Source organism: Miscanthus floridulus, chromosome 18 (genome assembly GCF_019320115.1).
Source record: "Miscanthus floridulus cultivar M001 chromosome 18, ASM1932011v1, whole genome shotgun sequence".
NCBI classification, from domain to species: Eukaryota; Viridiplantae; Streptophyta; class Magnoliopsida; order Poales; family Poaceae; genus Miscanthus; species Miscanthus floridulus.
The window spans coordinates 16,717,230-16,730,261 of NC_089597.1; the positions used below are offsets into that span (position 1 = coordinate 16,717,230).

General features: G+C 44.9%; 1 protein-coding gene across 1 annotated transcript; it reads right to left on the reverse strand.

The window, feature by feature from the left end:
* Positions 1 to 1,202: 1,202 nt before the first annotated feature.
* On the reverse strand, positions 1,203 to 4,071 carry LOC136520495 (hypersensitive-induced response protein 4-like). Its single transcript, XM_066514035.1, has 5 exons — positions 3,696 to 4,071; positions 2,954 to 3,074; positions 2,779 to 2,870; positions 2,046 to 2,142; positions 1,203 to 1,830 (listed from the first exon to the last, which is right to left on the reverse strand). Exons 1-5 carry the CDS (start codon positions 3,888 to 3,890, stop codon positions 1,469 to 1,471), a joined length of 867 nt encoding a protein of 288 aa, XP_066370132.1. The 5' UTR covers positions 3,891 to 4,071; the 3' UTR covers positions 1,203 to 1,468.
* Between the last annotated feature and the right edge of the window lie 8,961 nt (positions 4,072 to 13,032).

The following is a 13,032-nucleotide window of genomic DNA, read 5'->3' on the forward strand; positions in this document are numbered from 1 at the left end:
CGACGACTCCGACGGGTGAGCCGGCGCGGGTCGTCGCTGTGCCGCTCCATGCGCTTCTTCACGCTGCAGCCCTCCGCCGTGCACCAGTAGTAGTTCCTGCACGCACGGCGCAGCAGCGATCAGCACGTCATGCATGAATGAGCGTGACCATGGAACCCGATCAGTGACGAGCTCGCCGTGTCAAGCTCGCCAATTTATACTAGCGCCCGAGCGGCGCTAGCACATCGTCGTCTGTGGACTGCTGCTAGCTAGAGCTGATGATGAGGCTGAGGAAATGAACTCGTCAAAAGTCTGTGGAGCGAACAAGCGAGGTACGCGCGTCGAGCGGTTGCGCCTCCTCAAGGACGACTCCTCCAGGCAGCAGACCGCCAGCACCACGCTTCGGCCGTCGCCGAGCCGGCGCTCGCCGCAGCACCCACGGTCCAGGAAAGCACTGGTAAGCACAGAGCACTGCCCTTCCTCAAATGATAAAAGCACTTGTGAGCACTGAGGGCGGGCGCGTGGCGCAGCAACTGCTACCACTACTCGAGCTGTGCCCGAAGGTCTCGCCGATGTCGTCGGCGCCAAAGGACGCGAGCAGCGAGTGTGGTGCTCGCGGGCGCGCGCAACGGTCTCGTCGGTCCCCGGCAGCGAGTGCGGGTCCTCGAGCACCGTCGGGGTCCCGCAGCGCGCAGCTTGCCGAGGTAGCGAGCGTCTGCGGCAACGGCCCGCCCACCGCCGACCACCTCCCCAAGCTCACCGTGGTAAGCGATTGACTTCCGGTGATCCACATGCATGTTCCGCTTCGTGACTTTCGTCCATGCCAGCTAGACATTGGGTTGTAATGGTTTCGTGCATATGCATGCAGCTGCGGATGGTGATCAACGAGACGCTCCGGCTGTGCATATGCTGCTGCCGCGGATGGCGTTTGAGGACATCATGCTCTAATTGGCCTGGCAATGCCCGGCGAGGAAGCAGGTGGAACGGAGCCGGGCCGAGCCGGACAAGGTGATCGTCACGTACTCGTTCGACAAGGCGCCAAAGCCAATTGGCCTGGCAATAACACAGGAGAAACGAAAAAGTTCAGACGCCTATACAAGTCCAAGGGCAACTGAGTCATTCTCCAGAGCCGTTATCCACCGTTAGGAGCAAATGCCGACGGAATGACGTGAGGGAAAAGAAAAGTTCGAGGTGACGACCAACTTTTGAGGGGTACGCAGAAGTGTGGCATCTTTTTTAAGGGCACATAGGTAAAAGCCTCTCACTGTGACTTGTATCTGGAAAGAACGTGTAAGGTCGAGCATTCGGGCTAACACATTTTTTACAGAAAATTCAACCACACTAGTTTTAAGGCCGCAAACAACTCCAGACTCGCCGAAAGCCTGAGCACTCATTATTTAACACTAATAACAATCTAACACTATGAACATGGTACTTGAGACCTCATCCCGAGCTGAAACGTCTCCAATCGTGTAGGACTGTAGGTGATTTACACATTGCTACTTGAGGCTTGCATCATGCCGTCGCGGATCTGCTCGCTGATGTCCTTCACGTGGCCCGGTCCGTGAGGTATGAAGATCGTGGTGTTCTTGGAACCATCCCCGAGCTCCTTGATGGTGTCAAAGTACTGCGTGACCATGATCAGGTCCATGACTTCCTTCGCGCTGGTGCCCGACACCGAGTGTGAGAAGTTCAGGATGTTCTCTCTGAGTCCGTCAGTTATCGCCTGCCGCTGTTTGGCGATACCAACACCGGAAAGGTATTTCGCCTCGGCTTCTGCCTCTGCTTTCTTCACCATAAGAATCTTCTCTGCTTCTCCTTTGTAAACACTTGCAAGCTGGAGCCTTTGGGCTGTGTGATAGGAGTTGACCACTTAAGTGAGCACAGATGCAAATGACAGAAAATGCTACTTACTGGATATAAAAAATAAGGAAGCATGTCTACAGAAGATAGCATAAAACCACCAGAAAGTTTGATCTTAATAAGAACACTCCAGAGTTCAGTAAACATTTCACAAGCTGCATAACCTGGAGGCAATTCTCACATGTACAGAAATGGCATAATACCTGCATTTATATCATTCATTGCTTTGCGGACAGCAGCGTCAGGGATGATATCAACCATGAGAATGTGCTCAATGCTGTAACCATAATCTGCCATGACCTGTACAACAGCAAGAGTTTATTGAATTTGCCAGGAAAGACATAGAACAGCCATATGTAGTAGGGCATACAAGAAAAGGTAGAACATTGGATCACTCTGACATGACCTCAGACTACTAAACATTGCCAAAAAATACAGAGGAAACAATGTGCTGAGGACAGAACTAAACAATAGCAATCGAATCGAACATAGGCTAAATATCAACCAGACAAGATTCTGATTTCATCGAAAACAAATATGGTGTCAAAACAGATAAGCATGTTGTTTGTCTATGAACCGTTTACTTGTCACACAACCAAGTTCATCAAATAGTTACAAAACTGCCCTTTTAATACACATGCTAAAACCAATACTTACTGGAAATAAAGAGGTCCACAGGCAACAAAACGGTATGTTTAGGATGTACTGAACCAAAGCTAAACTGTAGGGATACACATAGGGCAAACCAGGAAAACAAAAAAAGGGGCTGCAGTAATCACTAAACAGATTGCTAATCAGAAGCAGACTATAGGCAGAATGGTTAACTCCTTGAAATTATCACCAGGAGAATTGCAAGATGTGTCACCGGAGTTGCAAGCAGAATCAATGATTTCGAGCCAATCCCCTACTAGTATTCAAAACAGGCCTCTAAATTACCTTTTCAAGCTCCTCCAGTACAGCTTTCGCCACATCCTTCTTCTGCTCAAAGAGATCGTCCAGATTCATTCTTGGCACTATGGCTCGAACAACTTTTTTTCATAAAAATACAAGTGTCAGATTATAATTAAGAGAAACAGTACAAAAACAAGAAAGTTCGGTGCTAATAATTCACCATCAAAGACGTAGGCCTGAATTTGCTGTTGGGGATTCTGCAACTCATAGAATGCATCATCTGCATTTTCCTTGACAACGCGGTATTGAATTGTGCAGATCAGCTGGACAAAGACGTTATCCTGCAAAGGAAAAGGATGCCACCAATTGTTTCAACTAGAAAACAAGCAAGAAGTACCATAGGCAAAGGATATTTCACGTCATCGCAAAGGAACTAGAGACAGATTCAGACCACCACATGGTGGGCAAGATGTTAATAGTGTTGTAAAGGCCATACTTGCAAATCGAGCAAAAAAATGGCTACTCAACAGCTGACCAATTTATACTACATAGAACAGGTAAAGTTCGCCTGTTGGATAATGCCCATCAACAATGCTCTTCCAGCATCACACGGTCGCGCACCAATCTACATGGAAAAGAGGGTACCGCTACTACTCCACGGACCATGAAGTAACTCCAATCCCCTTAATGAAGTAAGGGAGACACAAGTGGCGACGGTGTCCTGGACCAAACACAGATCCCCAATCCAAGCATGATGCAATCCCGCGCGATCGCAGCAATCAAGTCACCAATCTAGCACAGGGAGCGCTGACAAATCCGTCACCGAGCGAGATTTCCAAGAACGGGATACGGGCAATCCGGCTAGAAAGTGTGGAAACCAATCGCAGTCTACGCGCGATCGAGAAGGTAAGCCTACTAGAGCAGGAGGGGATGAGGGGAAGGCCGAAGGCGGCGAGACGGACCTTGGTCTTGGTCTCGACGCGGACGTCGAGGGACTGGACGCGGGTGGTGAGGGCGCCCGCGACGCACTCGCCGGCGAAGGGGTTGAAGAAGTGGAGGCCCGGGTCGGCGAGGCGGAGGAAGCGGCCCCACTTCTCCACCACCGCCACGCTGGCCTGGTCCACGCACCCGCAGAAGAGGAAGAAGGCGTTCACCATCTCGCTCGGCCCTTGAGCGGGGGATCCCTCCTCGATCTCGTGCCGGTGGCGGCGGCGGCGGCAACGCTCCTGTGCCTGCCCGCGCAGCGTGTCCCCTTCTCCGCCCGCGGGTTTGGTTCACGACGCGACGCGACCTTGCGTGTGGGAGGGTGGACGCGTGGAAGGAGGAAACGCGGTTTGTTGTTTCGAGCTCAAAACGTCTGGCATTGTCACGGCGGTGTCACGGACTATTGATGAGTAGCGTGTCCGTGCGCAGGTACGGTAGGGATCGCAGGATGGGATAATAATACCAAAATTAAATATCAACGTTAAAAGTGATATTTAATCTAAAAAGCAAAGTTTATGAATTTAACATAGTCACAGAGTGCGGCATCGCAGGCTCACAAACTCTATTTTATAGACTTTTTCGTGGTGCGGCTAAGATAATGTTTTATATTGGCAGAAAGAAATTTCCGATATCCATTTCTTTCATTATAATCAATTTATCTGGACAATGTTTGAGGTGAGGGCACGGTTACAGTTTTTAGTAGCTTTGCGATATTGTCCGAAGCTATGAGATGATTGATGTCTTGCAATGATCCTTTCATTAATTTAGTTTTCTATCTATGTTTAATTGTTTATTCAGTCTATTTTATAGGCACGCCGGTAGATAATGGATGACAAAATTCAAGCGTCCATAATTTATCTCTTTGACTTTGAGCATGAGTTTTATTTTTATTTTTTAATTGATATATTGTCCTTTTGTTTTTACCGTAGCATTAACACGGGCATGCATGAAAAATGAAGATGTCTTTACACTGTAAAAATCTTTCAAGAAGATTATGCATATATTATTCTTATATTGAATATTATATACATAGAATCACCTAAATATTTTAATTAAACTATAAAATTTTGAATTAGGATACGATGTAAGACATGCAAAAAGATATTTCAAAACTACCTGTAGAGTTCAAAGACCTTAATAAATAAATTCTTCTGAAGGCAATGCAAATTCTCTTTAATCTTTTATTTGATGTAGTTAGTGTTATCATAGTACCCGCATGTATTCATGGGAAATAAATCGTGGACAAAACGTGGACACTTTTTGGCGCGACATTTCAACATATGTCCATCGTCCTACAAATATCCTTGAGGTAGATCACATAAAGGATAAGAGTCCCTCTATGAAATTGCTTACAAGAGACTCAAACTTATATCTGATCATAGTAATGTTGAATTGCTTTGCATCAAAAGCATCGATAATGATAAACGGGGACATAGGTTTTAGTATGTATAGTGGAGAAAAACTCAACCTTAGCATTCTCAAACAGCTTTTCTAAGCCTTTGCAGTGCTAACTTGTCCTTACTTAGATAGTCAAGAGGTGCACCATAAAATTATGCACCACTAAGCAAAATATCACCATTGGTTGCCTTAACCTAAAAAATATGTCGAAATTAAGAATTACAACACCTAATTCAACATCTTAGAACAGACACTCAAGTGGATACCTTATTCTACAATATATATCTGTGTGAAATAGTCCTAAAGCAACACATATTTATACGGTGAGTATAACATACTTTGTTTTAAAATTTTATGAGAGATTTTTTAAGACACGTAGTATTATCCATGTGACAGGCACTAATATTTACATATATACTCAAACCTGTGTGTACATGATTATATGAAGATGCAGCAGAACTTATTCATGGATTTATTGGCACATAAAAGAAATGGATATCGGAGAATTCTTTCTGCCGATATAAAATATTATCTTAGCTATATCATGAAAAAGTCTATACAGTAGAGTTTGTGAGTCTGCGACGCCGTGCTCTCAGTGACTGTGTTAATTTTACAAACTTTATTTTTTAAATTAAATGTCACTTTAATGTTGGTATTTAATTTAACAGTATTATTATCTTATCGTGCGATCCATGTGTTTTTAGTACAAAAAATTTAGTTGTCCCATAGTAATGCATGGACACGCTACCTACTTGAATATAAAAGGAGAGAACTGGCTGCATTCATACATATAATGTATGTCAGTTAAGGTTTTGTTTGAATTAACTCAGTTTGTGAACTAATAGTAATAATTAAATGCGGCATATATCGATTTTTTTAGCCACTGCTTGTGTGCAGAAGCGAAAAACATCCCAACCGCGCTTGCCCTAATATGAGTATTTGAAGTAATAAACCTTTGAAGAACATCAATATACCTCCCTCCTAGAGATTGGGTCAAATCCAATCTGGAGCCTCGAAACCCTGTATCTTTTCTTGGACGGGCTTCACTTCGGATGTGCCGGTAGCAATATCAATGATCTCCAATCAATGGACCAAGTCGTATGAATCCCTATACAATGGCTCAGACATGTAGATTTTGTTCTCCTTGTACTTGGATACACTTGTTCCACTGAAGCTTTTATTGAAATATTTAGACACGAACAGTGTCTGATCACTGATGTCCCTCACCCTAGACCACTCCAACGTACGGTTGTGGAGGTTGCACTTGTAGATCGCGCTGCTATAGGTGAAGCTCTGTGTCTCGTGGAACGTGCTCACCATGGCACCCACAATGTGCAGCTCACCGTTTGATTCTAGGTAGCTGCGGTGGTAGAGCCCCGTAGGTGGCGACAATGATGGCAGCAGCGTCATGGTTGGAGTAGCGCCGGCGGCGTTACTGCTGCAGACGGAGATTTCTCTAGTGCAGTCGATCGCCAAGAACTTATCTTGGCAGTGAACAATGGACCCCACGGAGAACTCTAGTTTAGTGTCGAGCAGCGTCCATGCGCTGTCGACTCCAACCCGACAGAACACGACCTCCGTGGAGCACCCAAGCAATGAATAAATGAATGCACACAGTACCATTAACATATTCAACAAAATGAATCAAGCTAAATTCAAAAAATTAAAAGAAATAAAATCATGACTTAAAGACTATACGCACGTGACTCACGGTCACGATTGGGAACGCCTGATGCCTTCATCTCAAGCTGCATCTTTTCCTGTCTCCATGCGAAACTAAAACAATCAATATTTTTTCCATTCCTGCCTGCATGCAAATAAAAAAGAGAGATATGTTAGGTACCTAGCCAAATTATATGTCTTGTGCAAAGATGGTGAGTAGGACTCTAGCGAAGAAAACACTTTGTAGCTTGGTGTTGAGGATCTGTCGACCACAGCGGTTTATCAAGTACGGTATTTGTTAAACTAAATATCGGCTCAACCATTCAAGTGAACATGAGAACAAGATCCTTTTTTATTTCTTTTGAGCAAACCTATGATAAACAAATGTACACTCATTAACTGAATAAATAATCAGACAAAGGCATAATCAGTGCCAAAAAGCAAAGTTCATTTCATGAGAGCAGGAGCAAGTCTAGACAGACAACCACATACATCTAAATTAGTACGATGTCTGTTGGATATACATACGTTTGTTAGTTTCTTGTGGAGCAATTTTTGCATAAATATATAGCCATGAATCTGGCTAAAGCTTGAGAAGATAGCTATTGCAGTACATAAACCGGATGACCAACCTTGATAAACGTTCCAAAAAATGCGGGATATACAGTGTGCCCGTGCGTTGTTACGGGACAACTAAAATTTTATATTAAAAATATACAGATCGCACAATAAGATAATAATACTGTGAAATTAAATACCCATATTAAAATGATATCAATCCAAAAGGCAAAGTTCATAAAATTAATACGGTCATGAAGAGCACGGCGTCACAAGCTCACCGACTCTAATATATAGACCTTTCCAAAATTTTAAGAAAACATGTGATGGAGAGACGTTGTTGATTTTTAACATTTTTTACATCATCACTAATCCAATTGAAGAGAGAGGATCATAATTTTTTAAGAAAACAATGTCTATGGATTGTCACATTCTCAGAAAACTGAACTGGTTGTCGTCTTTCTATTTTTGTCAGTAAAATTATCTGAGCTTTATATGTATAACCTAAATTTTTTGCCAGTAAAATTATCTGAGCTTCATATTTATAACCTGGTCTCAACATGGCCATGCCAAGACATAAAAAGTTACCTTAGTTACAATATCATTATATTAAGCTCAATAACATGGCAGCTGATTGTGCTCTGCATCAAGCATCAGTGTATCAATGCCAACCATTGACTCATCCTCTAGAGTTTACAAATGTAAGTCATGGTAATAAATTACAATAATTCAGGGCAAGTTCAGTGAGAAATTCCTCTTTTTCAAGGTTTAACTTCAGTAAAAAATCATCATTCTTTTTTTTGTCTGTCTACATCAGATTATTCAAAAATAAACAAAGATCAATCCACAGACATTTTACAGTGTAGAGATAACTTTATGACCTGGCTTGGTGTTGCTATTACGGGAACACCAATTCAGCAAGCAAGGTCTAGAGGTGCAAAGGCCTAATGCCAAACATCTGAATACCATCCAGTGTAATAAAAAAATTAGCAAGCAAAAAATTTAGTGGCCATAAAAAAAGTTGACAAGAGAAAAATATCTAATATATTTTAACAGTAAAGTATCTAACATTGGTACATCAAGCTCATAAATTGAGACTATCAGTAAATAAATAAGGCTCGAGCTACTTGAAACAAAATTGGTACAGACAAAGGGCTAACTATGCTAAAAAACAATAGCATCCAATGTGCAGGCACATAATATCAAAAAATAGATGATTAACTATATAACAAGAACATCTGCAGTATCATGAACTATGGTTGTGTAATATAACACCCTCGGTGTTACATTGTACAGTTTTTGCTAAAACACTACATGAGCATCATACTTATGTGCAATTGTGTGTAACATAAAGTATAAATCAATGTACGGTACTTGAAACGTTTATCCGAAACAAGAAACAAACGTTACGTTTCATGTCGCTTGATATCGTTTAGTATTCTAATCGAATTTTTATCAAACAAAAATGCTATAGAATGTTTATGTAAACTTTGATAAAGTTTGTAGTACGTACTTCGTAGGCAACGATGAAATATATGCGGTCAAGGACGAGGATAGCTAGCTAGTACTTCCAGTAGGTCGGAATTAGAAATCAACGTGAAACCGTTCGGAGTTACGTCATTACGCGTAAGTTTAAAAATGGGTCGACGAAGCCACTTTTGGCAATTTTTGTAGAGAGACCGGGTTAAGAAGTGGCGAGATGTTTTGGCACGATTGCCTAGCCTTAGGTACCCTTTTCCATGTAGAACGACTGGTTTGGTGGTTGTAGCATTCTGGTTTGAGTTTTCAGCCGCTTTAAAAAGCGTGCATGGCACATGGTTCATCTCTTGGCGCGGTCACCACCCTCGGCTTGGCTTGGCACCGCTGCAGGCTTGTCAGCGTGCGCTATCACGCCAGCCGCGTTCCCACTGCTGTGCCTGTGCGTGTACGCACGCGCATGGCCCTTGTGCTACGGGCCACGGCCGCCTGCCACCACTCGCTGGTGCGCAGCTGGCACCGTCGCTGCTCGGCTTGGCGCTGCTGCTGGCTCACCCAGCGCACGCCGAAGTGCCGACCGTGTCCTCACTACCGCCTGTGAATGCACATCGCGCACAGGGTCCTGGCGCTGCTGCCTCGGCTGCCTGCTGCCACTTGCTGGCGCGCGATTCACATCGTCGCGGCTGACGCACTATGCCTAGGACACCGACTGTGCCCTGCCTTGCCCTGTCCTGCTTTGGCCGGTAGTACGCCGGGTCCCGCGCTACCCACCGCCCATCGCTACGCTCGGCACTGCTCCCGTTGACTCGCCACGGCTACACACGCAGGGGACGACCGCCTGCTCCACCATCACTTCAGCGTCACGTTGCGCTATCGCTTCTCTAGTCCGGCGCTGTTCGCTGTGATGCCGTACCGAGCTTCATCGGCTTGCGGGTTCGGCCGTGCAGACAGCCGCCTAGAGCACGCCTTGCTGTTCCCTAACGTTGTGTGCACTTGTATTTTGCGTTGATGACCATGACTGTGCCGAGCCAAGCCACGCCAAAACCCCCCTGTCTCCGCTGTCGCCATGACCGATGGGACCGTTTCCTTCAATTCATCGTGGTGACAGTACCATGATTCAAATTGGTCATGTCCTTAGCTCTGCTAGGTAGCTGGCCACCCAACCAACCCCACCATGCTGCTGGTACCACCGCATAGTGCCTCAATTCCAAATCGTTGCTCCGCCGGGTCCTTAAGACCGGACGGGTGCGCACCAAGGGCAAGCCACCTATTCATAGCACCCCATGGCGATTCATTGCACCACCAGCCTAGTCTTCCCCTCCTGAGCACCCTGCGCACCTCGGCCATAGCGTTACCACAGCCTAGCATTCCCTGACACGGCCGTGCCATCGCCGTGCGCCGCCGCACCACCTCGCGTGCATGTGTTCAGCTCGGCTCGGGCCATCTCCGGTCGAACCGACACCTCGACGGTCTCTATGGGTAGTTCCTTGAGCTCGCTAGCTAACTTGTTTGCTCCATTTTCATTGTCGCTCATGGGAACGCATCCGCCGTCGTAGGGAAAGGACCATCGCCGGGGAGGAAGCTCGGGACAACGCCCCTGTTTGCCGTATCGCCTCCAGTCGCTGCGTGTTGTCGTCAAGGTGACCATCGGCCCCTTAGATAGAAAATGGAGAGTCGAGTGGGGCCAGTGTAGCCGCCCGGTGCCCACGCCATCGCGTCGGTGCACGCACGGGTGTCGGGGGATGTCGCCGCGGCAAAGAAGAGAAAGTAGACGGTGGTAGATGTAAAAACTATGACTCGGCGTAATAGTGCTTAGGTTAGTTGTGCGAATAGGGGAAATATCGGGGGCTTCTTAGTGATTGCGCCAGATGCGCGTGGCTCCGCTATGGGCCGCCTGCGTTGGGCCGCGTCGCACGATACTGTGTGGGCCGCGCCGGTGGCTGCATGCGCACGTGGGCGGGAAACCGGATTGGGCCGAGCCGATGTCCCCGTGGGCCGCGAAATAGAAAGCGGTTTCATCCTTCTAGTGAATTTATTAATGCTTATTCAATTTAGTTTTCAAGCTGAACTTTGATAATTTGTAGTAAATTATGTAGTGATCCAAAAATAGTGAGACTAATTTTGTTAGATTCGCAAAAATACCATCTACTTGTTACTATAGTTAGACTGCAGTTAGCTGTGGCAAGTATTGGGTCATAAATTCAAAACTAGAGAGCTAATATTATGTAGATTAATATTTGTAGGAATATTGGTGGATAATTGATGATAGCAATCGACATAAAAATTTTACAGTAGGTTCCCTAGGTCATTATGTACTTGCTGTAAGTTTTGGAGCCTTAGAATGAGTTGCTAGATAGAGTAGCTATTACCCTTGCTTTATCGTATATAGCGTAAAATTAGCATTAGGGGTAAGAACACCTGTAGTTGCTATAGTAATAACAAATGTCATATTTCAAACTTATCGGTAACAATAGATAGCTTAGCACCGTGGTTGGTATCACTGGCTTAGTAGTTAAATCGATGTACTTTTATTTTAAGAGTTGTTGTTGTCATATTATTAAACATTGCATCGTCATTTCATGTAGATCACGAGCTGGTAGAATTCATGCCCGTCGACGAACAGGAGTACAACGAGGTGATTGAGGAGTATGAGGAGGAGGTCCTCATGCAAGAGGGAGCTCTAGAGCCTATTGGTGCTGACCTTACTGACCCGTCGCCTGCCCAAGGCAAGCCCCGGTGCATAACCCCTATTTTTATGATCATTGAATATATATATGTGATGTGCATTTATGTTACAAGCATTTTGTGGAAACTACATGTATAAATATATCCACCCATGAGTCCTACTAGTATAGGGCGAGTAGCTGCTATGCTTAGGATATCGGTAGCGTGAGTAACCTACCGTTACTCGCAAGTAGGTGATAAACATGATCACTCGTGATAAAATGGTAAAGGTAAATAGTGACCAGGTAGGGATATGGTTTGGGTATTGGTGGGTGTAAGGGGTTGTGTCCTGCGGCCAATAGGGCATAGCTCGGTTACACTTTTTCCCTCTCTGTGTTGATTAAGGACCGGTCATTGCATATGACTCTAGGCAAGTCACAGATTTATTGTCCCGAGCGCATACTTGGGTATGGGCACAGGGAAGACTTGTTGATTTCTTGTCGTGGATCCGGCTCTTTCCAAATCGACTGATTGGAGGCGAAGATGGTGGAGGTCCTTGCACCATATTGAGTCCGGGACTCAGGAGTGGGGGCTTAGAGTCAAAGTTTAGACGGGGACCTAGACACCCAAAATAGGAGAGTAATGGGTTAGTCCTGCTTGTGCCTAAGGTACAAGCGAGGCGTGTGTTTTTGGGGCACCCAGCTAGGCACATTGATTCGTGAATCGCCGGGCGATCCGGTACGGCTTGTTTGCGGTTTAGCACTATAGTAAGAACTATAAGTTGAAAGGAGAAGAAATGGAACTGATTGCTCAACTCTTGCTTGAAAATAGAACAGGTGCTTATCTAGACTGGCTAGATGATAACTTAATACGGCTAATAATAAAACATAAATAAGGACTCACTATTAGTGTTGCTTTCTGCTAAAGAAAAACCAGCAAACCATGAAGCCTATCATATTCCTTGGAGTCAGGAAATTATTCCCACTAGTCGGATAAGTCTTGCGAGTACATTATGTACTCAGGGTTTATTTACCCCTGTTGCAGGTGATGCTTGAGGAGTACCTTTATGTGGAGGATTCTTCTGATGGGCTTAGACGGATCCTCGCCCCTTATTGCTAGATGTTACTTTTAAATTCCGCTGTTTATCATTCCGTACTTTGGTATTTGGTATTGTAATAATGTACTTTTTAAGAAACTCTGGTGTATGAAATGGACTGATATTGTAACTCATTCTCAATATTGGATCCTTGAGAAAAATGTGAATCTTTCAGGTTCTCCCTTGGGGTGTGCCCGACGGATACCACCGTTGTAGCTTTCTTTCGGGGTGCTTAGTGTCTGGTGGAAGACGAGCGTCTCCGTAAGTGTGCTATTTCGGGCGGTTCTACCACAGTTGGTACCAGAGCCAATAATGGTCACAAGTTTCATCACTCTTTTCAAAACTAAAAATTTGACCAACAAAAGCTTTGTAAAAAGTATGATGCGATTAAGTTAAGTTAAATAAGTATAAGCCCTAGCAATATGGTCTATCTAGGATAGCGGCACTGGTTTTATCTAATC

Excerpts from the sequence above, each read along its gene's own strand:
- LOC136520495 (XM_066514035.1), bottom strand. The coding sequence starts at position 3,890 with ATGGTGAACGCCTTCTTCCTCTTCTGCGGGTGCGTGGACCAGGCCAGC. Across the intron at positions 2,871-2,953 it reads TCAGGCCTACGTCTTTGATG|TTGTTCGAGCCATAGTGCCA; the intron begins GTGAATTATTAG and ends TATGAAAAAAAG. Across the intron at positions 2,143-2,778 it reads TACTGGAGGAGCTTGAAAAG|GTCATGGCAGATTATGGTTA; the intron begins GTAATTTAGAGG and ends GCTGTTGTACAG.